The sequence below is a fragment of the Phyllostomus discolor genome, chromosome 1 (assembly GCF_004126475.2).
Source record: "Phyllostomus discolor isolate MPI-MPIP mPhyDis1 chromosome 1, mPhyDis1.pri.v3, whole genome shotgun sequence".
NCBI classification, from domain to species: Eukaryota; Metazoa; Chordata; class Mammalia; order Chiroptera; family Phyllostomidae; genus Phyllostomus; species Phyllostomus discolor.
The window spans coordinates 147,130,194-147,156,476 of NC_040903.2; the positions used below are offsets into that span (position 1 = coordinate 147,130,194).

Genomic DNA, 26,283 nt, shown 5'->3' on the forward strand with positions numbered 1-26,283 from the left:
TATACCCTAAGAATTCTGAAACACCAATTCAAAAGAACCTATGCACCCCAATGTTCATAGCAGCACAACTTTCAATAGCCATGTGTTGGAAGCAACCTAAGTACCCATCAATAAATGAATGGAACAAAAAACTTTGGTACATTTATACAATGGAATACTATATAGCAGAAAGAAAGAAGGAACTCCTACCCTTCATGACAGCATGGATGGAATTGGAGAGCATTATGCTAAGTGAAATAATCTAGGTGGGGAAAGACAAATACCATATGATCCCACCTATTAGTGGAACGTAATCAACAAAATAAATGAGCAAGCAAAATATAAACTGAGACATTGAAATAAACAACAAACTGACAGTAACCAGAGGGGATGGTGGAGGGAGTAAAGAGGAAAGAGGAGGAACAATGGTCAAGTAACATATATAAAGGTCCCATATACAAAGCCAAAGGGGGGGTAGTATTGAGGTTGAGAGGTGGGAGTGGGTGGGGTATGGGAGCATGGTGGTGGGGAAAGTGGAGGCAACTGTGCTTAAACAACAAAAAATAAAATAATATAAATAAAAAAGAGAATGGAAAGGAAACCAACCATATGGGAAAATACATTTGCCAATGATACCTTGGACAAGGGTTTGATCTCCAAAATATATAAAGAACTCACACAAATGCTTATTAAAATTTATTGACTTAATATTTCATGCTACTTCTTAAATGGCTTTCCCAACTTCTGTTCCCTAAATCTCTCAGGTCCAGGTGAAAACAATCATTATAAATTCCCCTAAGACTCTTGAAGTATCTTCCTGTTGAAAACTAAATATCATGTTTGTTGTTTAATAAATCCCTTTGCAAGACTATTTCATGGTCAAGTCCCAAGTTCCTACCATATTCATTTTATCCACAGCTGCTAAACAACTAATGATTCAACCAGGTCATTTATTTATATTTAAAATTGTCTTCTATATGTGTTCTGTCAGAGTCCATGTAATACTATGAATAGTCTGAAGCCCTGATTCTGCTATAGATCTTGTAAGCACAAATGTTTTATCAATGATTTCTATTAAATGATTTTAAATGCCTGCCCTTTCTACTTCCATCTCCTAACCCCTATTCCATGGAGCTAAGATCAATAAAAATAGTTTACATATGTTGGTTTGTATGAAAGGAGAATTCAAGGAGTGTGTGAGACTAAAAAGATTGATCTTCAAGTGCTTTCTCATTAAAATTATGTGATATATTCTTTAGGAGACAAGGTAAAATTTTAAGTCATAGAATTATAAATACTTTCAGGAGTAACAGACTTCTATTTTAACAAAACAGAAAATGAGAAGAAAAGAAGTTGAATGCCATTCCCTAGACTGTATGGTTGGTTATGTTGTAGTAAACTTGATAATAAGTCAGTCTTCTTCTGCTAGGTAAATATCAGAAAAATTAATTTTTTCTATGTTTCTAATGGGTTTCAGCCTGATAACTTCTATCTGTGAATATGTTAACAATTCTTTAGAAATTTATAAGAGTTCTGGAACTGCTCATTGCAGTCTGTCTATAATGTTGCTTAAGTGTCCATGTCACTTATATGTGATATAATTTTTATATGTCCTTTCTGTAAGGATATCATTACAAATGAATTGTAAATATCTAAATGTATGTGTTTAACATATTGTCAGCCTAGGGTAAGTGCTCACTCGATGCTAGCTTTAGGATTATGTAAACACATGGACGGACAAATATGTAGATAAGTAGATCTGCTCATGATGATATAATCACCATTTGATTGCCCCCTAGGACCAGAAAGGAAAGTGTTATTTTCATCATCTATGAGTTAAGTAGCTTTCCACTGTGATCCATAATATCTTATCATTATCTTTCAAACTAATATACCAAATGAGGTTGTAAAAAATAGTAAAGATAAGTTTTTGTAGAGGAAACAAAGCTGTGAATGTGAATTCTTGAAAATGGAGGTTTTGCTTTAATAGAATCATACTTTCTTTTGATTTTTTTAAACATAGGGTTCTACCTATCATTCAGGACAATGGATATGGCCAATAAATCTACTGTTTCTGAATTTGTTTTACTGGGACTCTCTGATTCTTGGGAGCTACAGATGTTTTTCTTCATGGTGTTTTCATTGTTTTATGTGGCGACAATGATGGGTAATAGCTTTATAGTCATCACAGTTATAGCTGACACTCAGCTACATTCACCTATGTATATCCTACTTTCCAACCTTTCCATCATTGATATGTCTCTTGCTTCTTTTGCCACCCCTAAGATGATTACAGACTACCTTACTGGACACAAAACCATCTCCTTTGATGGCTGCATCACACAGATATTTTTTCTACACCTTTTTACTGGTACAGAGATAATTTTACTTATGGCTATGTCCTTTGATAGATATATTGCAATATGTAAACCTCTCCACTATGCTTCAATCATAAGTCCCCAGGTGTGTGTTGCTCTTGTGGTGGCTTCCTGGGTTGTGGGAGTCATACATTCAATGAGCCAGGTCATATTTGCTCTCACTTTACCATTCTGTGGTCCCAATGATGTAGACAGCTTTTTCTGTGACCTTCCTGTGGTGTTCCAGTTGTCTTGTGTGGATACTTATGTCCTGGGCCTCTTTATGATCTCAACAAGTGGCATAATTGCCTTGTCCTGCTTTATTCTTTTATTTAATTCTTATGTTATTGTCTTGGTTACTATCAAGAACCATTCATCAAGAGGGTCATCTAAGGCTCTTTCTACCTGCACATGTCATTTCATTGTTGTCTTCATGTTCTTTGGGCCCTGCATCTTCATCTATATGTGGCCACTAAGGAGTTTTTTAGTAGACAAAACCTTGTCTGTGTTTTATACCATCTTTACTCCAATTCTGAATCCAATAATCTATACTTTGAGAAACCAAGAAGTGAAGACAGCCATGACAAAATTAAAAAATAGGCTTCTAAATTCCAACAAGACAACTCCTTTGCATTATTTTTAGTTAACATCTAGTTTTAGCTTAACTTCTAGTTTTAACATCCTAGGCATTAAGTACCAGTTTTTGAACACACAGGATGTGCTAGGCTTTTATTTGTTATTAAACTGTAATTGCCAAAATACAAGGTAAGTTTATTTTTAAAACTATTTCATGCATATATTTAAAATACACCTTAAATTTTAGAAAAGCAAGCTGACAAAAGCAATTTCTTCTAGAAGCAAAGAATATCTATAAAAATTCCAAGCATGACTATTCCAGTTAGGAAATTCAAGATTAATATCCTGTTCATTGAAAAAAGGAAAGAAATGAGAAGAGGAAAAATCAATTAAAAGACAACTAGGAGATAATATTTACATAACACTAGCAATTGAGTTACTCAAAAAGTTGTCCCTAAAGTATGACAAATTAGTAATATTTCTATGTCTGTAAGCCTTAGAAACTCAATACTGCTATATAGCATTGGCCTGTGACAAATAGGCAACAATTTTCTACATGTATTTCTGAGTCCTTAGTATGTAACATTTAAACCAATTCATGTTCTCTTCTACTAAAGAAAAGCCTACATATGTATGTTTCATTACAAATGTTGATGAGTTCCAAAGAAAATGCTATAAGTAGAGATTTCTTCACTACTCACTTTCAGCTAGCAAGAAAGGAAACACAGCCATAACTCCTTCGGATAATACAGAATGAGTAAAGAGCCCGGAGAATTCAGCAAATCAGAAAATATTATGAAACAAGTTTCAAGGCAGTACAATTTGTTTTATACAAAACTATGTCAGCTTAATGTCTGGGAAGTTAAAATTAGATTTAAATTAAGAGATACTGTTAATAATAATAAGTGAATTTGTGGAGAGCCTATGCTTTCATTTAAAAGTATTTAATTGCATTACACTTTGGTTAAAATATATCTTCCTTTTAATATTTGGTTGCAAAAATAAGAATTTTGTGCTTGGTAATACATTCTCAAGGTAGTAAGCATGTTTCTGTATATGAACAGCTATTTTAAAAATATTTATACTGTTTTAAGTAATACTAGGTTCAAGATTAGCTTAAAGGTACACAAGTTATTACTTGCTGTTCAGTACAGTACTGGAATTGGGACCATTGAAGGTCAAGAGAAATAATTCTCCTGGATGCCTTGCTTTGTAAATCATCTTCTTTAAATGATGGTAACCATAAAAGAGTGAACTCTTATTTAGAATTTACTAAGTTATATTTATGAAATATACAGTCCAATATATTATCCAACTTATATATCAACAAGAGTAAAGATCTGTTGCAATCACAGTATTTGATGAATTCAAATTGTTAGTCTTTTCTGGCATTATTGAGTAAAAAGAGAAAACCACACAGTATGTATGGACTAATTGTCATTGATGAGAAAGAAGCTAAGAAAAGGAAATTTCTAATTACTAATTTTAAACCTACAATAAAAATGTGTTTTTTCTTTATCTGTGTGTGTTTTCTTCTTTAGTGTATTAAGCAAGCAAGGAAACAGCTTTACAGTTTAAAAGTTTGTGATATTATATTTCAAAATGAGTCATGTTTGAAATTGTTGGATAAAATATCTACAGTATTAATTGCCAAGTGAAATGTGTTTATATCCTCAAAATAAGAGCATAATTCTATTTGAAAGTGACATAAATGAACCAATTTAGGTTGTGTGTATGAATTTTCTCTGTTTTAGTTACTTGTACAAATGTTCAGGATCAAAGAACTCATTTATTTAGAAAATGTTGAGCATCTTCTATATGTATAATAAATGCCCCCAAGTAATTCTTTCAGATAACATATTTATTTGAAAAGAACAAACTGACAGTAACCAGAGGGGATGAGGGAGAGGGATAATAGGGGATAATAGGAGAAGGGCCATAAAGGAACATGTATAAAGGACACATGGACAAAGCCAAAGGGGGTAGGTTCTAGGGTAGGAGGCAGAGATGGGTGCAGGGGGCATGGGGTGGTAAAAATGGAGACAACTGTACTTGAACAGCAACAACAAAAATCTGCATAGATAAAACAAAAGAAGATGGAATACTGTTTTGTAAACTGTAGTGTAAATTTTGGAAATAAATACATTTGCTTAAAAAAAGAAAAGGAAATACTTTTTAATTGAATTGTGCTTTGCAATATAAAACAGGAGTCCTTTAAAAGGGATACCATCAATCTTCAGTACTTATGTGGAGAATTCTAAAGGTCAAGGACATTTTTCCCCAAACCCTCAAAGGTGTAATTGGGCAGCAGACAACTCTGTAAAGCAAGTCAACAATGACACAGAGTAGTTAGATTCATAATAAGGCTCAGTAGCTGAGAATGGGAAGGACCATAGACAGCTTCTCTAGAAGACTTCCATTTATAAAGCAAACTATCTACCAGATTCACCAATGGCTCAGGATGATGAGTGAACATAAAAAAATAGCACTACATATGACATAAACATATAATTTAGTTAGTAGCTACAGATGGGTGATTTTATCACCATGTCATCTGAACATACTACTGATATACTTTTTACCCAGGGTAAATGCAGTGACAGGGTAAATGCAGTGACATGGCCATAGGCTACATAAGCAATAGTAAAGATGGTGCCATTTGCCACCAGGATGTCCAATGGTAAAATAGTGTTTTGCAAAGCATGCTAGATGAACATAGAGTAGTTAACTGTAGGGGAGCTCCATCCCAAAGAGCCTTCCTGGCTGCTGATGAGAATAAATCTACCAAGACATGATCTGCTCAGGGAGAAAAGGCTGACCAATCTCTCAGAGGAGAAGGGCCTTAATCCTCTTTCTCATTGGGCTTTTATTAAGTTTAATTTGCATAGATATATGTAGCCAGCATGTAAAGCTCATCAATCACTGTCAGATAGTAATGATCAAAGAAAGGAGATAAGGTTTACAGATAAAATTTCCGGGATCATGGGGGTCCTTTTGAGTTAGGGTCTGGTAGACCGGATGATGCCAATAAGCTGTAAAACCTTGGGAAGCAAACCATTTTGTGTTTGGACACTTAACATTTAAATTGAGGGCATACTTAACAAAGTAGGTTCCACAGCACTTTATGCATTCTTTCTTAGGCCCAATTGCCCCCTGTCCCCCACCAGGAACAGCCCATTCTGGCAGAGGGCTGCACCCCGCTTCAGCAAGGTTTTTGGCTTGAGTCAGGCAGCAGAAGCAAGGCAGCCAAGATATTAGACTTTCTGTAGATAGAATGAGGACTCAGGCTATGGCAAAGCCAAGGGGTGAAGATCCATTATCCCTTTTCTATAGTCCCCTATGTCCTTCCCTGATGGCCCCTTCATGATTATGCCTGTCAAGTTGTTCCTTCCTTGAGGAATCTTACCCATCATTGACTATCCGATGCAGACTCTGGCCAGCAGTGCCCGAGGTGTTGTGGATGCAATGAACAAATTCACACAGACTATAGAAATCCTGTGGAGAAAAAGGGATGGCACAGCCACTGTCTGAGAGAGAGAGAGGGCCTTGACCCTTGCCTTGACAAGCTTTTATTGCTTTCTAATAGCATACATCAAAGAAGGTTCTCATTCATTATGCTCAGGTTTTCTTTAGGTGATTACTTTTTACAGATAACAAAGGAAAGGATGTTACTGATTACATCTTACAGATTAACAAGGAAAAAATGTTGCAAATGCAAGGGAACATAAGAGTTATTGGTGTGGTTACACTCTGTCCTTTGGAGAATTAGCACAGACTTCAGAAAGTTACTTCAAAGATATGCAGTAAACATCTGCTGCTTCAATTTAGCAAAAGCAAGCCTCAAAGCAGCCTGGTTATAATGCAGGCCTGATTTCCCACAGGAAAGCCAATCTGTGGGTTTGGCTTCCTGTGTGCTGACTCAGGCCTATTGGTTTTCCAATAGTTCTGGGCTACATTTGCCATTGCACGTGGATAGGGTCCCTATAACTATACAGCCATCCTCCAAGGGCCAAACAGGGTAAAGTAAAGGAGACAGAGGCTGTGACCCTGCCAGGAGGATAAGTTTTGTCTCCTTAGTGGTTTATGGTACCTTACTCAGCCTTAGCCATAGGGGGTTACAGCTTCTGAAACCAGGCAGGACTGTTCCCAACAGTTAACTAAACATACCAGATTGAGGAAAGCTATAAATGGTCTAAATTTCCAGCAACACAACAGAAGGACTATTGAGACACTAAGAATTTATGAGAAGACTATGTTGGCAAGCAACTTCAGCTTCTTTTAGGTGTTTGAGGAGCCATGAAGTTTGGTAATGCTAAAACTATGAGCTTTTAAAAATTGTAAAAAACTGTGAGCTTAAAAAATTGTTAAATTTTCTTATAAAATTAAGCAGGATAATTGATGCAGATGTAAGAACCTATTAAAATCAGGCATAGATAAAAACAGATAAAATGTACATTGTAATATCTGAAGGAATTGTGTAAATGTAATGGCAATAAAAACTATAAGTAATGTGTACTTCCAAAAATATTTGACAAAATTTTTAAAATACTATGCAGTGTAATTGGAGAACATTATGCTAAGTGAAATAAGCCAAGCAGTGAAAGACAAATACCATAAGATCTCACCTATAAGTGGAACCTAAAGAACAAGCAAGCAAAATAGAACCAGAGACATAGAAAGAACAAACTGATAGTAACCAAAGGGGATAGGGCGAGGATTAAGGGGCAAAGAAGGGGGCGGGTCATCAAGGAACATGTATAAAGAAACCATGGACAAAGACAATAGAGGAGGAAGGGTGGGGGAGAGTAAAATGGTAAAATGCAGACAACTGTAATTGAAAAACAATTTACAAAATACTATGTAGTGTAATGATGATGGGTTTATGATAGAGCCTCAGTTTCATACCTACTTGGTCTCTATTGGTATATAATTTCATAAAATCAATATATATAAGGATAAATTTGGAAAATTCATTATTCTTACTATTTTTTGTCTTACAGAAGTTCGTTCAGGTAATTTATAAATTTTAGGCTGTGCAGAACTCCAACCCACTCTAAGTGTAGGAGTAGTCTTAGACCCATGTGTCTTTTTAAAAGTTGATTATGCTATTACAGTTGTCCTATTCTTTTTTCTCCCTTTTAGACCCATCAGTCCAGTATGCCCATTACACCCAGCATTCCTCTCCCTCTTAGTTCACGTTCATGGGTCATACACATAAGTTTTTTGGCTTCTCCATTTCCTACACTGTTTTGTACCTACCAATTTTTAAAGTATATTTTATTCATTATGCTACTACAGTTATTCCTTTTTTCTCCTTTTTATTCACCTTCTCCCTGCAGCACCCTTCCCACCAGCATCCCCTCCACCACCTTAGTTCATGTCCATGGGTCATACATGTAAGTTCTTTGGCTTCTACATTTCCTATACTATTCTTAACTCCCCCCTGTCTATTTTGTACTTGTCATTTATGCTTCTTATTCCCTGTACCTTTCTCTCCCATCCTCCCCACCCCCTCCCTCCTTTAACCCTCCATGTGATCTCCATTTCTGTGATTCTCTTCCTATTCTACTGGTTTGCTTAGTTTGTTTTTGATTTTTAGGTTCAGTTGTTGATAGTTGTGAGTTTGTTGTCATTTTATTGCTCACAGTTTTCATCTTTTTTCTTAGATAAATCCCCTTAACATTTCATAAAATAAGGGCTGGGTGATGATGAACTCCTTTAACTTGACCTTATCTGGGAAGCACTTTATCTGCCCTTCCATTCTAAATGATAGCTTTGCTAAATAGAGTAATCTTGGAGGTAGGTTCTTGCCTTTCATGACTTGGAATACTTCTTTCCAGCCGCTTCTTACCTGCAAGATTTCTTTTGAGAAATCAGCTGATAGTCTTTGGAGAACTCCTTTGTAGGTAACTGTCTCCTTTTCTCTTGCTGCTTTTAAGATTCTCTCTTTATCTTTAATGTTGTCTAATGTAATTATGAAGTGCCTTAGTGTGTGCTTTCTTGGGTCCAAGTCCTTTGGGACTCTCTGAGCTTCCTGGACTTCCTGAAAGTCTATTTCCTTTGCCAGATTGGGGAAGTCCTCCTTCATTATGTTTTCAAATAAGTTTTTCATTTCTTGCTCTTCCTTTTCTCCTTCTGGCACCTGTATGATTCAGATGTTGGAGCATTTAAAGTTGTCCTGGAGGTTCCTAAACCTCTCCTATTTTTTTTTTTTTGAATTCTTGCTTCTTCATTCCATATTAGTTGAATGTTTATTTCTTCCTTCTCCTCCAAATTGTTGATTTGAGTCCTGGTTTCCTTTCCTTCACTGTTGGTTCCCTATATATTTTTCTTTATTTCACTTTCCATAGCCTTCACTTTTTCCTCTATTTTGTGACCATACTCAACCATTTTTGTGAGCATCCTTATTACCAGTGTTTGGAACTCTGTATCTGATAGGTTGGCTATCTACTTGTTGCTCAGTTCTTTATCTGGAGTTTTGATCTGTTCTTCATTTGGGCCATATATCTTTGTCTTGGTGCACCTGTTACATTGTAAGGGATGGAGCCTTAGGTATTCACCAGGAGGGACAACCCACATTGCTGTGTTTTGCCACTGTATGTAGAGGGAGGGGTCAGAGAGGGAACAATGCTGCTTGCTTGGCTCTTGGCCAACTTTCAGTCACTTCCGCCACTACCCACAAGCAAATTGGGTCCTTTTGGTGCTGATTCCCAGGTGGGTGGGTTTGTGTACATTCTAGGACTCTATGGGTCTCTCCAAGGAACCCTCCTGTGAGGCTGGGAGTTTCTCACACCACTGTCACTCCCATAGCTTTTTACAGCCAAAAGTTTTTAGGCTTTTTTCCCCTGCACTGGAACCCTGGGTTGCATGGTCTGTCTCGCTCCCCAGTTGTTCCTCCTGGTTTATCCACATGCAAGTGTGGGACCACCCAGTCCACCAGCTGCTACCTCAACCATCTAGTCCTCCAGCCACTGCCTTGACATTGGTCCTCTCTGCCCCAGTTTTCTGTCTCCACCCCTCCTACAAGTCTGAATGAATGTTTCTTCTTTAACTCCTTGGTTGTCAGACTTTCATATAGTTTGATTTTCTGGCAGTTCTGGTTATTTTTTGTTTTTAAATTTGTTGTCATCCTTCTTTTGGTTGTGCAAGGAGGCAAAGTGTATCTACCTACACCTCCATCATGTCCAGAACTCTATTCCTGTACCTACCAATTATGCTTCTTATTCCCTGTACCTTTTCCTCTATCCTTCCCCTACCCCACCCTGCTGATCTGTTGGTTCCCTGCATATTTTTCTTTATTTCACTTTGTATAGCCCTCACTTCCTCATTGCAGCCACATTCAATCATTTCTGTGAGCATCCTGATTACCAGTGTTTTGAACTGTACATCTGAGAGGTTGGCTATCTCTTCATTGCTTAGCTCTTTATCTGGAGCTTTGATCTGTTCTTTCATTTGACCCATATTTCTTTGTCTCAGTGCATCTGTTACATTGTAAGGGAAAGAGCCTTAAGTGTTCATCAGGGCAGGGCAACCCACTTTGCTGTGTTATGGAGCTGTATGTGGGGTAGGAGTCAGAGAGGGAACAATCCTGCTTGCTAGCTCTTACCCTACTTTAAAAAGACTGGCTGTTTCACCTGCTTCCACAACCCCCTAAGGTTTTAGAGCCAGAGTTTCTGAGGTTCCCCTGCATTGGAACCCTGTGTTGCACAGTCTGTCTCGGCCCCCAATTGTTCCTCCTGGTTTATCTGCACAAGAATGTGAGAATGTCAGTCCACCAGCTGCTGTCTTGCCACATGTCCTCTCCATCCCAGCTGCCCATCTCCCCCCCTCTTATCAGTCTGGATAAATGTTTCTTCCTTAACTCCTTTTTTGTTGGACTTCCATACATTGAGATTTTCTGATTTCTCGTTGCTTTTTTTTTTAATTTGTTGTTTCCTTCTTTTGGTTGTTCAAAGAGGTGAAGCCTTTCTACTTACACCTTCATCTTGGCCGAAAAATCAGGACTACTTCTCCCACATGTCTTTTTACCAGTGTTTAAAATCAGTCCTATAGTTTGTTAGTGGTATAAACTTGGGCAGGAAACTTAATGTCTCATAGCTTCAATTTCTATAAATGTAAAAGGAGATAATAATGGTAATTACACCACAAAATTGTTTGAGGAATAAAGTCATATAAAGGATATAATAACTTTAATAAATGTTAATTATTTTAATACCATATTAACCAATTCTGGATATATTTGTTTTAGGAGCTTGGTATTTTCCTGAGCTAACAATTAACATGTTCAATGTGCAAGGTAAATTTTATTTCATAAATTTTAAATATTTTATGTGTATATATTTGCATAAAATCAATATGTATCAGGATTTAAAAAATTAAAAGTAACTTTCACTAGAAAACTGCACTGGTTCTTATATTAATTCAAGCTTCTAGAAACTTGTTTTTCCCATTGCTCATAATTTTTTTGAATCAAGAGAAATTTCAAATTGTTTAATCAGTACTCAGTCACTACTTTGCAATGAACAGTTATTAAATTGATTTGTTGATTTATTTATTTTGGAATGGATTTTCAATACAATTTTGGTCAGAAGAAGAATGATGTTTGACCTTCCATATTATTAAGGAGAAGACATAAGTAGATGCATAGATAAGTTAATAATTACTGAAGTAGATAAATAAAAATTTGTATATATGAACTGCCTTCTATGAAAGTATTTTTATATCTTGATAAGAGACTGAAATAATATGATTACTGGGCTCTGCTGCCAAATGAAGACATTCTTAGTAGACGTTATTTGAAAATATTCAAAGTTTTTATACGAGGGTTTCCAAGTATTAAAACTTACCAATAAAGCCTTGTTTTTTCAATGAGTTTTCAGAAAAAAAATAGTTAAAGCAAAGTTGACAAGAGAGCTGGACTAACCTCCTTTTCTCCCTGTTTGCATGATGGTTTTTGGATGCACATATCCAGATTGAAAAGAGAGGGGGAAAACAGCCATGGAAATCGAATTCATGTGAACTCATTGAATGTACTCTGATTCTAATAAAACCCACTGAGCAATCAGATAGTTTTTCAGTTTACATACTTCTGTCATGATGATTAACTTTACAAAAGTCAGGATACTTTTTGTTGTAATTATTTTAATACTATTGGTTATTCCTGTGAGCTATATGTGTATAACTTATGTTAGAGTTAGAAGGACCAACATCCAAATAAGACTAGAACTTTGACTTGGATCATGGGTTGATATATTCTGGCTGTGAAGTTTCTGGTATAACTTAATTGACATTTTATCTTTTTCTTTCTGGTTTGTTGTTGTTGTTATTGTTGTTAAACAAATAATTCCCAACATCTAGCATGTACTAAAATATCAAATTTGCATTTTAGTTTTTTTACTCTGGTAATTTACACTGCCAGGAGATGATTTATACCTGTTTACATTTAACTAGCTCTGCAGAGAACTATCCACTATTTGTAAAGCAAATCTTAGGTGCTATGGAGTGTTATCAATGACTGAGTTCTTGACCAAGGGTTATCAAGTGACTGAATAATGAGAACTGTTCATCATGGGCTAAGTATCATTGAATCTAACAAATCATGATTTCTAGCTGCCACAGCAATAAGTCATCATGTATTGAAAGTGGTACATCTGGGACCAGGCTGAAGCAGGTATAAACACACAGGGAATCAATACAAACAGGTAGTCCAGAGCCCCACATCACCTACTTCTGTGGTATCAGTACTTTTACTTCAGTTCAATTTTATGGTTTCGTGGAAAGATTTCTATGGATGGCTCAATTCAGTGTTATGGTGCAAGCCAAAATATGGACTCTGGCTGCTTTATAGCCTACTCAGATGACTTTAATGTGCACTGGTGTGAGAAAATTCTATTATTAAAAAGAGCAATACAAATTTCACTTAGTTATTAAATTTGTAAGGAATACTGGCTATAAGTAAAATACATGTGAATTTCTAGAGAGTGAAAAAAATGACTTTGCTTGTTTGCTAGTGATCTTGAAAGATCAAAATTGCAATATCAGAGAAAATTAGTCTGGCAAAAAAGAATGAGGATGGGCCTATGGGTATGAGGACAAAGTGTATGGATATTTGTATTCACATCAGTGACCATCTGAGACCAAAAGCATGTACTCCCTTTTACCAACTCTCATAACTGCTACTCCTGCTACTGAACACTTGATCAGCAAAAGGGGCTGATACTGAGAAATGGATATGGTGCCATTCCCCAGAGAGAACAGACCCATTTAGTGGCAAGCCAATTACATCACCCACCTTCCTCCATGTAGTAGGTAATGGTCTGTCCTTACTGAAACTGACTCAAGGCAGATCTGGCCTTGTCTTCCTTGCCTGCAGTTCCTCTGCCAGTGCATCATCTAGGGCTGACAGAGTGTTTGATTAATGGACATTAGATTCCATGGATATTGCCTCTGGATTTACAGATAAAAATATGTACAGTGAAAAAGGTGTAATTTATTGATTTATGGTGAAGAGATGTGACAACAGGGCCACCATCATGGGATCTACTTTTCTAGGTAGCTTCCAGCCACAGAGAACTATGGAATGGCCTATGAAAAGCTCAGATAAGACTCTAGCATTGGGACTACACCCAACTTGATTGAAATGAAGAACACTGAGATGTAAAATACACATTGAACCAAGAGTTCATTTGTAAGAGTGTTATCAATGACTAAAATACTCACATTCAGGAAAGAAGAAATAGAAGATTGACCCCTTACCCCATAATTCCCATTGACTCACAGATTTTATGCTTTCAGCCACAGCAATTCTAGGCTGCACCATGATTTCGCATTTGTTCTAGTAATATATAGAACTTCTTGATTCTATAGCTTGATGTGTACTCCAATTTTGGAAATCTTTCAGTCAAGATCTCTTCAATTATTGCTTTAGCTTCACTTTCTCTTCTTCTGCAACTTCAGTTATATACTTGTTAGTCTTGTTGATGATATTCCATATGCCTCTCTAATGCATGACTTTTCTTTGTCACTTTACCAATTTAACAAACAATAAAAAGCTTGTTTTTCAAATTCCTCTTTTGTCTAATATTTCTTTGAATAATAATAAAAATGCTTTTATTAATTGAACATTTTACATCTTTTTTAAAGTTAAGAATATGGTATTTTTCTGCTTTAAATATGCTCCACAATATGTAAAATGTATGATTCTAATTAGACTCTCATTGGCAACAAATAAAAAGTATGTATCTCCTAAATCCACTCTAATGATTTTTAAATGTGTTTATTTTATATTTTTCAAGGATGTTCGACATACGATATTATATTAGTTTAAGATGTACAACATAGTGATTGCACATTTATACAACTTAGAAAGTGGTCACCCTGATAAGGTGTAATCTAGTACTCATCTGACACCATACATAGTTATAATATGATTAACTATACTCCTGATGCATACTTTATATCCCCATGACTATTTTATAACTGCCAATTTGTATTTCTTAATTCTTTCAACTTTTTACTCAGCCCCCCAACCTCCCTTCCATCTACAAATCATTAATTTGTTCTCTGTAGCTGATTTTGTTTCTGTTTTGATTGTTTATTTTGTTTTTTTAGATTTCATATATAAGTGAAATCATATGGTATTTGTCTTTCTCCATCTGACTTATTTCACTCAGCATAATACCCTGTCTATCCACAATGTCACAAAGGGCAAGATTTAATTTATTTTTTATGGCAAAATAATATTCCATTTAATACATATATACCACTTTTTATTCATTTGTCTATCAAAGGACGCTTAAATTGTTCACATATCTTGGCTATTGTAAATAATGCTGCAATGAACAGAAGGATGCATATATTTGTTTAAATTAGTGTTTTCAATTTATTTAGATAAAGTCCCAGAAGTGGAGTTGTTGGATCATAATGCAGCCCTATTTTTACTTTTTTTCAGGAACCTCCATACTGTTTTTCACAGTGGCTGCACCAATTCACAATTCCACCTATAGTGCATGAGGGTTCACTTTTCTCCACATTCTTGCCAACACTTGTTGTTTTAATTTATTGATGATAAACATTCTGACAGGTATGAGATGATATCTCATTATATATTTTATTAATTGCATTTTTTTATTGTTGTTCAAGTACAGTTGTCTCCATTTTCTCCCCACCACTCCCTCCCGCCCCACCCATTCCCATCCCCACCCTTGATCTTACCTCCCTTTGCCTTTGTCTGTGTGTCCTTTATATATGTTTCTTCCCCTTTTTCCTCCCTTTATCCCCTCCCCTCTCCCCTCTGGTTACTGTCAGTTTGTTTTTTATTTCAATATTTCTGGTTATATTCCATTTACTAGTTTGTTTTATTGATTATGTTCCATTTATAGGTGAGATCATGTGGTGTTTGTTTCATTTTAATTTGCATTTACCTGATGATTAGTGATGTTGATCATCTTTTCACATGTCTATTAGCCAGCCATCTGTATGTCCTCTTTGAAGAAAGGCCCATTCATGTCCTCTGCTCATTTCTTAACAGATTGTCTGGTTTTGTGTTTGTGTGTGTGTTTGTGTTGAATTGCACAAGTTCCTCATGTATTTGTATACTAACCCCTTATTAAACATATCATTGGCAAATATGTTCTCCCATTCAGTAGGTTGTCTTTTCATTTTGTTGATGGACTCTTTTGCTTTGCCAAAATTTTCAGTTTGATGTAGTCTTATTTGTTTATTTTTTTCTTTTGTTTCTCTTGCCTGAGATATTAAAAAATTAAAAAAATATATTACTGAGTGATTCAAAGAATTTACTGCTTGTATTCTTCTAGGAGTTTTATGGTTTCAAGTGTTATATTTAAAAGTCTTTAATTCATTGAGTATACTGTTGTACATGGTGTAAGAACATGACCCAGTTTAATGTTTTTCATGTTTCTATCCAGTTTTCCCAGCACCATTTTTTGAGGAGACTGTCTTCACTCCTTTGTATATTCTTGCCTCCTTTGTCATAGATTAATTTACCATGTAAGTGTCAGTTTATTTCTGAGCTTTCTATTCTGTTTCATTGATCCATATGTCTATTTTTATGCTAGTGCCATGCTGTTTGATTACTGTAGCCTTGTATGTAGTACAGTTTAATATCAGGCAGTGTGACACCTCCAACTTTGCTCTTCTGTCTCAAGATTTCTTTTGCTATTTGGGGTCTTTTGTTCTTCTACATAAATTTTAGGATTATTTGTTCCAGTTCTGTGAAAAATGACATTGGTGTTTTGATAGGTATTACATTGACTCTGTAGTTCTCTTTGGGTAGTATGAATATTTTTTTTATAAGCCTCACCCGAACATATGCTTTTATTGAGAGAGAAGGAGGGAGAGAGGGAGAGAGAGAGAGAGAGAGAGGGAGAGAGAGAAACATAGATTTGAGAGAGAAACATCAATTGGTTGCCTCCAGTATGCACCCTGACCAAGGATTGGACCCACAACCTTGGTGTGTGCCCTAACTGGAAATCGAACCTGCAACTTCTTGGTATATGGGATAATGCTCCAACCAACTGAGCCACCTGGCCAGTGTTGGGAGTGTGGACATTTTAATGATGTTAATTCTTCCTATCCTTGGACACAGGATATACTTTCATTACTTTGTATCTTCTTCAATTCTTTCTTTAATATCTTACAGTTTTTTTTAATACAGCTCTTTTACTTCCTTGGTTTTATTTGTAGGTATTTTATTTTTTTTATGTGATTGCAAATTGGATTGCTTTTTAAATCTCTCTCTTAAACCACAAGAGAGATTTAAAAATGTATTAAAAGTGTATAAAAATGTAAACAATTTCTAAATATTAATTTTGTATCCTGCCACTTTACTGAATTCACTTATTAGTTCTAATAGTTTTTTGGTGGAATCTTTAGAGTTCTCTATACATAGTATCATGTCATCTACCACCCTAATTATTTTGAAAGTTTTCCAATCTGTGAGGTAAAGAGGTCTCAGTACTGTTGTAGAATTTTTCCATTCTTTTGAACTACTTGCATATGCCTTTACTTATTTTTCTACTTGATTATTGATATATCACTATTTTTGTGTCTAACAATATTTTGATGAATAAGAAATTAGTATTTTATTGCTCATAGATGTTGCACATATTTTTCCAGTTTGGCATTTTTCTTATTTACTGTTTAATATGTTTTTTTGATACACCAAATCTAAAAAAAATTCAGTAAATCAATCAATCCTATCTATCATGGCTTCATGCTTAGAAAAAAAAAACCCTCAAATCATAAAAAATATTTCTCCCATTTTTTTAATTTTCCTATAAGTTTTTTAAATTACATATTTGACCCAACTGAAATTTACTGTGCCATCTGAACTGGCATCCAGATAGAAATTCATTTCTTTTCCACAAATTCCACAGATTTATTAATCTGTATTTCCTTAAAATAATAACCCTTTCATTAAAAATAATATTTGTTATACCTAGAAATACAACTATTACTAGATGCTATTTCATTGCATTCACTGTTCTCTCTATGTATACTTTATTTTTATTTATTTATTTTTTAATTTTAGTTTTACTTGAATGCATAGGGGTGACACTAGTTAATAAAATTATATGCTTCAGGTATACAATTCTGTAATAATTATCTGTATATTGTACTGTGTGTTCACAACTCAAAGTCAAGTCTCCTTTCATCACCATTTATCCTTCTTTACCTTCTTCTACCTCCCCTTATCCCTTTTCCCTCTGGTAATCACTATACTATTATCTGTACCTGTCTATATATTTTAATTTTCACGTTTTTTAATATATTTTTGGTAGAACTACTTCTGGTTATTTTTCTCTTACAAATGTTCTCTGTGTATTCTCACACAACTCACCCTCCTAGTTAACTTTATACAGACTACTTTGAAAATTATTTTTTTTGCAAGCAAAAGAAACTAATTCTAACCAACCTAAGCAAAAAGTAACTATTATAAGCATTTAATATTATTTACATTTTTGGTAGTACATTTGGAGAGACAACCCCTGAAATAAACAGAAACCATTAGAAGTACTAAGCATGAGACATAGCCAAGACCACGTCTGTGTGGTAAAAACAACTGTCCACTGACACTGCATCCTCCCTGAACCACCATTGTTGAAGTCCAACATTATGTTAGGATTGTAATCGTTTTTAACTGTCCCTTTGTTATTTAATATATCCCTTAAGATTCAAAGTCCTAAGTAATACTATCCAGTTGTGCTTACCTTATGCCTACATTCTGTCTGCCTGGAATGAGGGGAGCATTTCAAGTACCTTTGTTTCAACAGAGGGCTTAGCACATTTACCACATAGGCTTACACAACAGAGATGGAGATGCCCCTAAATATAAAAAGGATTCAAAATTCTACATTTACCAAATAGCTAATCTTAAAGTTATAGATGTACAAGGGTCTGTCCAGAAGGTATTCAGCTATATAATATGAAAAATAGAGACATTTATTGAAGGATACAAGATATAAGAATCATTGTACATGGCAATGAAGCCTTGCTCCCCTTCAACATAGCCAACTTGGGACCTCACACAGTTCTCCCAATTGCCATCAGATGCCCCTTTGTATTTTCCTGAATCTCATCAATGGTCTGAAATCTTTTCCCTTTCAAAGGTGATTTTAGCTTTGGGAAAAGCCAGAAGTCCTAGAACTCCAAATCTGGGCTGTAGTGGGCCTGAGTCACCTGGATGATTTGATGTTTCATCAAAAAACTCTGCAAGAGACATGAGGCATGAGCAAGCATGTTTTTGTGATGAAGCTACCAATCACCAGTTGCCTATAGCTGCAGGCTTCTGAATCATCTGAATAGTTTCCATGGAGGAATGTCCAAATTTAATGCAAAAACTGAATCAGACTTGTCGCTCTACTTAGTCATTTTGAATGGGATGGCCACAGAGTACACATACTCACTCAATGGTATCTACTGGCCCCACTGACTAGTACAGTGAAGTTGTCATTGTTCATACATGCACATTCTACTCCGCTCTCTTTGGCTGCCAAGTTACATTGATATCGCACAAACCATTCTCATTATATTAACAATGGTTGGATGTATGTCCAGACAGACCTCAAATATCAAAGCATATTAGTCAACTTCTAAAGATATTTCTATTTTCTGAAAGAAGTTATGCTATATTTATATTTAGAGTTTAATTTAAAGAGATGTATTTATTTTTTACAAACTGAGTCTCTCTAATAAAAAAAATGCCTCCTTACATTATATTTTCCTTGTAATTTGTAAAGTCGTGCTCTTTAAAATGTATTTTTAATTTTTTGGAAATTATTTTTATTTATTTGTTTGTACTGTTATAGTTTTTGTGTGGAGGTGGGGAAAGAGAGAAAAAGTGGAGATCATTTTTAATTGCAAATATTCAAGATATAAAAGCATAAGGAATAAAATTTTTAAATAATCTTAAAAAAATTTACCATTATACATGTAGTAAATATTGATGTTTTCCATAGATTAATTAAACATTTAGAAATATATACAATATTATTGATTTAGTTTAAGCCCCTTTTATATAATTTTAGCTCTTTTGTATTCCTTCTTACACTGTTCAGAATTTGTAGTACTCCTCTGGATATTTTAAAACTTCTTTCATAAGTGTGTCCATAATTGTTTTGGTTTATAAAAATGTACACATAATAATGTTACCAATCTTCAATTTTTCCTTGATATTATGGTTTTAATCTCACACATATTTATATATGAAATATAATTCAGTAATTTTAACCATTGAATTATTCCATTGCATTAAAATATTATATTTCTCACTCCCAAATTTATATATACTTACTTTTTCTTCTAGTAACTATATCTTTCAATCATATGCCATTGTTATAGAAATATTTTAGTAAGGGATATACATATACATATGTGCTAGGGAATATTATTTTCAGCTTTTTTTTAAAGATGACCATTTGAATATTACATCTACATTATAACCATTGGAAATCTAGAAAACTTATATAAAATGTAGTTGAAAAGACTGTTGGCATAATTTGGGGGAGAAATAGAAGATTTGTCATGGAGAAGTGAGAACATTAAATATTTGAGGAATCATCATGTTACAGTGGGAATAAATTTATTCTGTTAAATTACAGGTGGTCGAGCCAGCTGACACTCCAAGTAGGCACCATGAGGCTTTGATTGTTTTGTAAGATTGTGTAATCATTTTATTGACAGGAACTTAGGGATCAAAATTACTTTGCTGCCTGGGTATCAATAAAAAATCACATCACCTTTTGCTTTCATATATACTAGCAAATTGGTTTAAAAATTTTTTTTGTCTATTTCTGGAAAAAATATTTTGTAAAATATAATTACTTTTACTGCAGGGTAACCTCACATCCCTAAAGAGTGAATTCTTACTTCCCCAAAGAAATCATTTTCCTGACATGAGGATAGAAGACTTTATATTGCCTTGCCTTAGGATACTGTAATTAGATGGTCCTGGGAACAGTACCAGAGCCCTCATAACCACGGGGCAGAACCTGAAGGGCTTGCTTCTGAACAGGTTAGTGTGGGAGTGAAGAGTGTATTGCGAATATTTTTGGTATGAGGACTCAGAAGAAAATGGGAAGCTTGGAAACAAACTGAGGGACATCAAATTTGCAGAAAATAAGGAAGAACTAAAGAACTGAGAGAAATTATAGATGCATAAGTATTATATATGCATTTGAAGATATTTGGACTAGTTAAATAATTGGTAAATTGCCTTCTAGATGCAAAATCAGAAACTAGAAGAAACCAAAGGGGAAATTATTTTTGTCTCAGTCAAATTGGAAACTACCTGGAAGAGGCAAATCCCTATTCTCCACTTCTGGGTTTCTATGATTGTCCCACTGTCTTGAGTTAAGACAGCCCTAATAATGATAGGATCAGTATCTGAGGAAGAAAGGGAAGTACATTATCACCATTATCTGTTTCTTCTCTGCCCCTTTTATGCTTTCTATTTAGAGAATTCTTAGTCATCTGTTAAACAAGTATTTACTGACTATTAAAAATTGCCTGGAACAAAGAAGGAATAGCTACACAAAGTAGTGTCATAGTCAATAAGGATATCATCCTTTATAGCTTTTTGCTATGAGGCTTATTATAAGACAAGATAATGAAAAGAAAAATATGCTTGTTTATGTTTTTGGAGTTCTATTGACATAATTTAAAGATGGATATTAATGTAACATCAACTTCTAAGTATCAAAGTTGGTCTTATACCAGGGAATTTTTTTTCTTATGGGTATTTTACAATTTGAAAACACTTCTATACTGAGGCACACTGATGATAAAAAAATTAATGATTCATTAATGGAGAAGTTTCTGGCTGTTCTGTGTACAGTCCAAAGAATTCTGAGTGACTTTTGAAACTTCCATATGTTTCCATAACATAACTGCCTCTGTACTTAGAAGTTTAGAGGTAAAAATAGCTTTGGAGATAATCTAGTTCTCTCTTCTAAGGTCAGCCACACAGCAAGTAAATGGTAAATGTTATTTATCTTTATTAATGGGTGTCTACCTTAAATATTAAGAAGAAAGTGAGATATAACATTGAACTTCATCTGTTCTACTTAGATTAAGAAATCATAAAGAATAAGTGTGCAGAGGATTTTCTAGTTGTTTCCTATATTTTGAAAAATGAAGACTGACAAAACTTATTGCTTATTAGATACTAGAAAGATTGGTAGGAAACTTGGATGTTTTCAGAAAACCATTTTTCAAAGATAAAGTCTTTGAAAACTATGGCTTTTTGGCATCACTCTATCTATCTGACCCTGACTCAGAATAAGCCCTTATAACTATAAGGTGGTAGAATCTTATATTTGAATGTTATCTATTGAATGGTAGAAGATATCAAATAGAAGATATTTGAATGTTATCTATTCCTTGACCATTACTGCCTGACAATGATTGATGAGCTTTACCTATACCCCCTGTATTCCTATTCAAACTAAACTCAACAAAAACCCATTGAGAAAGAGGCTCAAGGTCCTTCTCCTCTGAGAGATTGGTCAGCCTCTTCTCCCCAAGCAAAAAAAAAATTATATATATATAAATTAAAACTATATAATAACACTAACTTTATCTAACATGCTGTTATTTTGCTTTTCCTCCTCCTCCTCTCTCTTCTTTCCTACCCCTCCCTGCTCCTCTCTTTAATGTTATAATAAAATTACTAAGGAAAAATTAAAAATGGAATTTTTTTTTATATTTGTATCTTTATTCTTGTTACTCTTTTGCTTGAAATCACCCTTTCCTTCAGTTTCAGCTACCAAATTTCAGGTGTTTAAAAACTTTTAGCTTAAAATAACACCTATTCCATGACACCTTACTTTTCCTCTTTAGAATAATTTCTTTCATCTTTATAACACTTATGGTACTAATGCACCACTTATATTTTCTTATTTCTTATTTTATATTTTTATTTTTTAATATGTGTGTCTTATGTTCCCAGTTATGATAGGATCCATATTTAGTCCTCTCTTCACACTTCTTCCTCTTTTCACAGCAATCATAGGTGTTAAATATTAGCCATTTTTTTTGTATTACTAATTAAATTAAATTGACTTTTAATTCAAAGCTGGTTATATTTCTTTTGTATGTATACTAGATATAGTGCCAATCACTGTGTGATATATTCCTGATTTTTTAAAAATTTATGTTACTGTAGATTGGATACATGGCTCACACAAATGAATCGGTGGTGTCTGAGTTTGTGCTTCTGGGACTCTCTAAATCCTGGGATCTTCAGCTTTTCTTTTTTGCCATCTTCTTTATGGTGTATGTGACATCACTGCTGGGCAATATCATGATTATTATCATCATTTCCTCTGACTCTCACTTTAATTCTCCCATGTACTTCTTGCTCAGTAACCTTTCTTTCATTGATATCTGCCAATCTAACTTTGCAACCCCCAAAATGCTTGTGGACTTTTTTGTTGAGTACAAGACTATCTCCTTTGAGGGTTGCATGGCCCAGATATTCCTTCTCCATAGTTTTGTTGGGAGTGAGATGATGCTGCTTGTAGCTATGGCATATGACAGGTTTATAGCCATTTGTAAGCCCCTACACTATAGTACAATTATGAATCAGAGACTATGTATAATCTTTGTGTTTATTTCCTGGGCTGTGGGCATTCTTCATTCTGTGAGCCACTTGGCTTTTACAGTGGATCTGCCATTCTGTGGCCCCAATGAAGTAGACAGCTTCTTTTGTGACCTTCCCCTAGTGATAGAGCTGGCTTGCATGGATACTTATGAAATGGAAATTGTGATACTAACTAACAGTGGCCTGATATCACTGAGCTGTTTTCTGGCTTTAATTATTTCCTACACCATCATTTTGATCACTGTCTGGCGTCGATCCTCCAGTGGGTTATCCAAGGCACTTTCTACATTAACTGCCCACATCACAGTGGTAATTCTTTTCTTCGGGCCTTGCATTTATTTCTACATATGGCCTTTTAGCAGACTTTCGGTGGATAAGTTCTTTTCTGTGTTCTACACAGTTTGTACACCCATGTTGAACCCCATCATCTACTCTCTGAGGAATGAAGATATTAAATCAGCCATGCGAAAGTTGAGAAATCATCATGTGAACTGGAAAAACCAGGGCTCACTATGAAGGAACATAACCCTGAATGATAATGACGGGCCTCCACTGGATCACAGCAACAGGGTTTTTGCTAATGACATGGGTTATTGAGCTATAGAACTGGATTTTTGTCCTAAGTGGAAGGGAATTGCAAAACATCAGTTCCTGGTTTAATATTTAAAGACAATTTAAACCAAATTTTTCATTAGTTATGATTCTAAAGTATAAATTCTCTTAAAATATGTAATAATCTTTTACATAATTTATTTTAAAAATTAGAGATTTTAATCTACATAAAACACTACTTATATTACTAACCTTGTGGTTCTCTTCAATTGAAGTGATATCTTATACCTTACAAATTGAGTTTCTGATATCTTCATTAAACTTATTCATAATTTTTTTCATATATTGACCTAGTAGAAAAATATTGTGTTTTACAACATGGATTTCACAACATTAATGTATATTTATTAGCTTCTCTTTTCTTTGTGTATTGAATGTTTGGTTATTTATAGTTTGGTTGTTATACATTTGGTTATATATAATTATTTCTACTACTACTAGGCTCCAAGAATTTTTTTGTTTTCTTTTAATTATTTGATATTCTTTTGTACTCACTATAAAACTTTTTCTATACATTTGGTGCTATCAGCAGCATATATATTTTCCAAATCTACTTTTTTTTAAGCAGGATAAATTGGTTATAATAAATTCTATGTTATTCATAAAAAATAATTGCAAACATTTTTTAAATTGATTGCAAATATGGCAGGTGTTGAGTATTTAAATTCAGAGAAAAAGTTAATTTCATATGTACCTAAAATACGCAAATGCCAAACTGACAAGAAATTACCTGCACCTAAAGATCAAAACTGAAATCTATATTTAAATATTTCTTGGAGAATAAAAGCAAAAGTGAAATTCATGTACCTCTAAAAATAAAGATTAAAAATCTATTAATTATTGTTTCACTTGCTAGTCAAAAGTTTTATTATGTAACTTCTCCCTGGATTTATACTATGATAAAGGCCTTGTAACAGAAAGACTAATTATAGTCTAATAATGAAAAGGAGAATTATTTAACTGAAAATAGAAAGCCTGCATTCAGTACTCTGGATTCAGTATTTTAAGTATATTATAAGACATAAGTCAGTGGCTATGTGCATAGTTATTAACTCTGCATGCTAAATCTTAGTGCAAGCTGAATTTTAGGTACAGACATACAGTCTTTTTGAATCACAGCAGTACTTAAGTTTTCTTGGAACTTAATCTTTTTGTCAGCTTCATTTATACAATGTCAAACATAGTAATGATCTTTTAAATTTGACTACTGTTCATATATTTTTAAACAGTGCCAAAAACATTAAATTAAATAAAAATTAAAGCAGTCACATTATTGTTGGTAGTACTTTTTTCCCTTTAACTTTGCGCTGCCAGTGAAAATGGAAAGGTGTTTATAGTACCCTTGAAAAATCAAGTCATTTCCCTTCTCTGATTCTCAGAATTCTTGTACTGAAGGAGACAAGGGGCAAGGGACATAAGAGGAAATGAAGGGGAGGGAGAGTAGAGCAGTTGAAGAAAATGGAGGAAAATTAGAATTTAGAATTTATGGGAGGGTGGAAGATGGTGGCCAAGTAGGTGGGAGCCAAGTCTACTTGCTCTTGCATGTAACTCAGACACTTAGCTGATCTTCTAAAAAGTAAAATGAACAGTCAATGGAACCTTAGCTGATACAAAGTTTGGAAGCCAAATAGTACAGAAGACACTTCAAAACGGGCTGTAAGGAGGTTTTATAGGTGGACAAGGAAAATCCCTGAGCAGTTGAGGTGCCTGCATCCATGGAGAGCCTGGTCAGAGATAGCAGCTTAGTGGCTTCCTACCCTCTCAGGGTAGGGAACCCCCAGACCTAGGCCAGGAGCAACTTGGATACATGAAGGAAGTTGTTGGGGAGAACCTGGCTAAATACACAGCTATTGGCACACCCTTAGGTGCAGGAGCAAACACCAACCGGTGTTTGCCAGAGAGTGCCAGAGAGTGAGAGAGATACTATCTGCACCTGGAAGTGGTGGAGGAGGAGGGCCATCGCTAGCCATGACTGGGATGGAGTCTAGACTTTTTGGAGAGGTGGTGTATCTGGTAAGCTGGACAGTGATTGAGCACTGCAGTGGGAGCACCCAGGGAGATTTTTTTTTTTAAAGAGGAGGAGCTGAGGTGTGCTGGGCAGGGACCCCAGGTGTCAGCTGCTCTACCAACAAGGATAAAGGATTGTGGGTGTGATTTGTTCTCATTCAGTACAACTGGACAGATTGATCAAAAAGATGCAAAGCAGGGTGATTTCTCCATCCCATCCCAGCATGGAGAGCGTGGGCTGCTGTATACTTTGAGAGCAGTGGGCTGAGAACTGTGTACCTGAGATTATTTAAAGCCAGACTGAGCCTCTTTCCTCAGCAGAACTGCCTGGAAGGGAAGGTTGTCACCAGCCCTAGGAGGATGGAGGTTGGGGGGAAGGGGGAAGATCTGAAAAACTGGCTGGGCTGGCTTAACAACCTTGCAGGGGGCATTTCCTCCACAAGAGAAAGACACCAAGAGGAACACCTAAAACGGCCCATTTTGAACCCTTCACAGGGAGACAAAGTACCCTGGGTACCAGGGCCCTATTTCACTGAGGCCATCAAAGTAGGGAATTCAGAAAAGTGGTGCAACAAGGGGAATTCAAGGCTCTGCTCAGCAATAGCTCTCACACAGAGCTGCCATTTACAC

At 35.1% G+C, this 26,283-nt stretch overlaps 2 protein-coding genes across 2 annotated transcripts; both read left to right on the forward strand.

Annotated features, from left to right (window-relative positions):
- The first annotated feature begins 2,011 nt into the window (after nt 1–2,011).
- On the forward strand, nt 2,012–4,249 carry LOC114490367 (olfactory receptor 4K2). The gene has a single exon (XM_028504342.2). The coding sequence runs from the start codon at nt 2,026–2,028 to the stop codon at nt 2,977–2,979; it is 954 nt and encodes a 317-aa protein (XP_028360143.1). The 5' UTR covers nt 2,012–2,025; the 3' UTR covers nt 2,980–4,249.
- Nucleotides 4,250–20,328: 16,079 nt separating this feature from the next.
- On the forward strand, nt 20,329–24,907 carry LOC114490366 (olfactory receptor 4K1). Its single transcript, XM_036031221.1, has 2 exons — nt 20,329–20,588; nt 22,597–24,907. Exon 2 carries the CDS (start codon nt 22,606–22,608, stop codon nt 23,548–23,550), a length of 945 nt encoding a protein of 314 aa, XP_035887114.1. The 5' UTR covers nt 20,329–20,588; nt 22,597–22,605; the 3' UTR covers nt 23,551–24,907.
- The last annotated feature ends 1,376 nt before the right edge of the window (nt 24,908–26,283 follow it).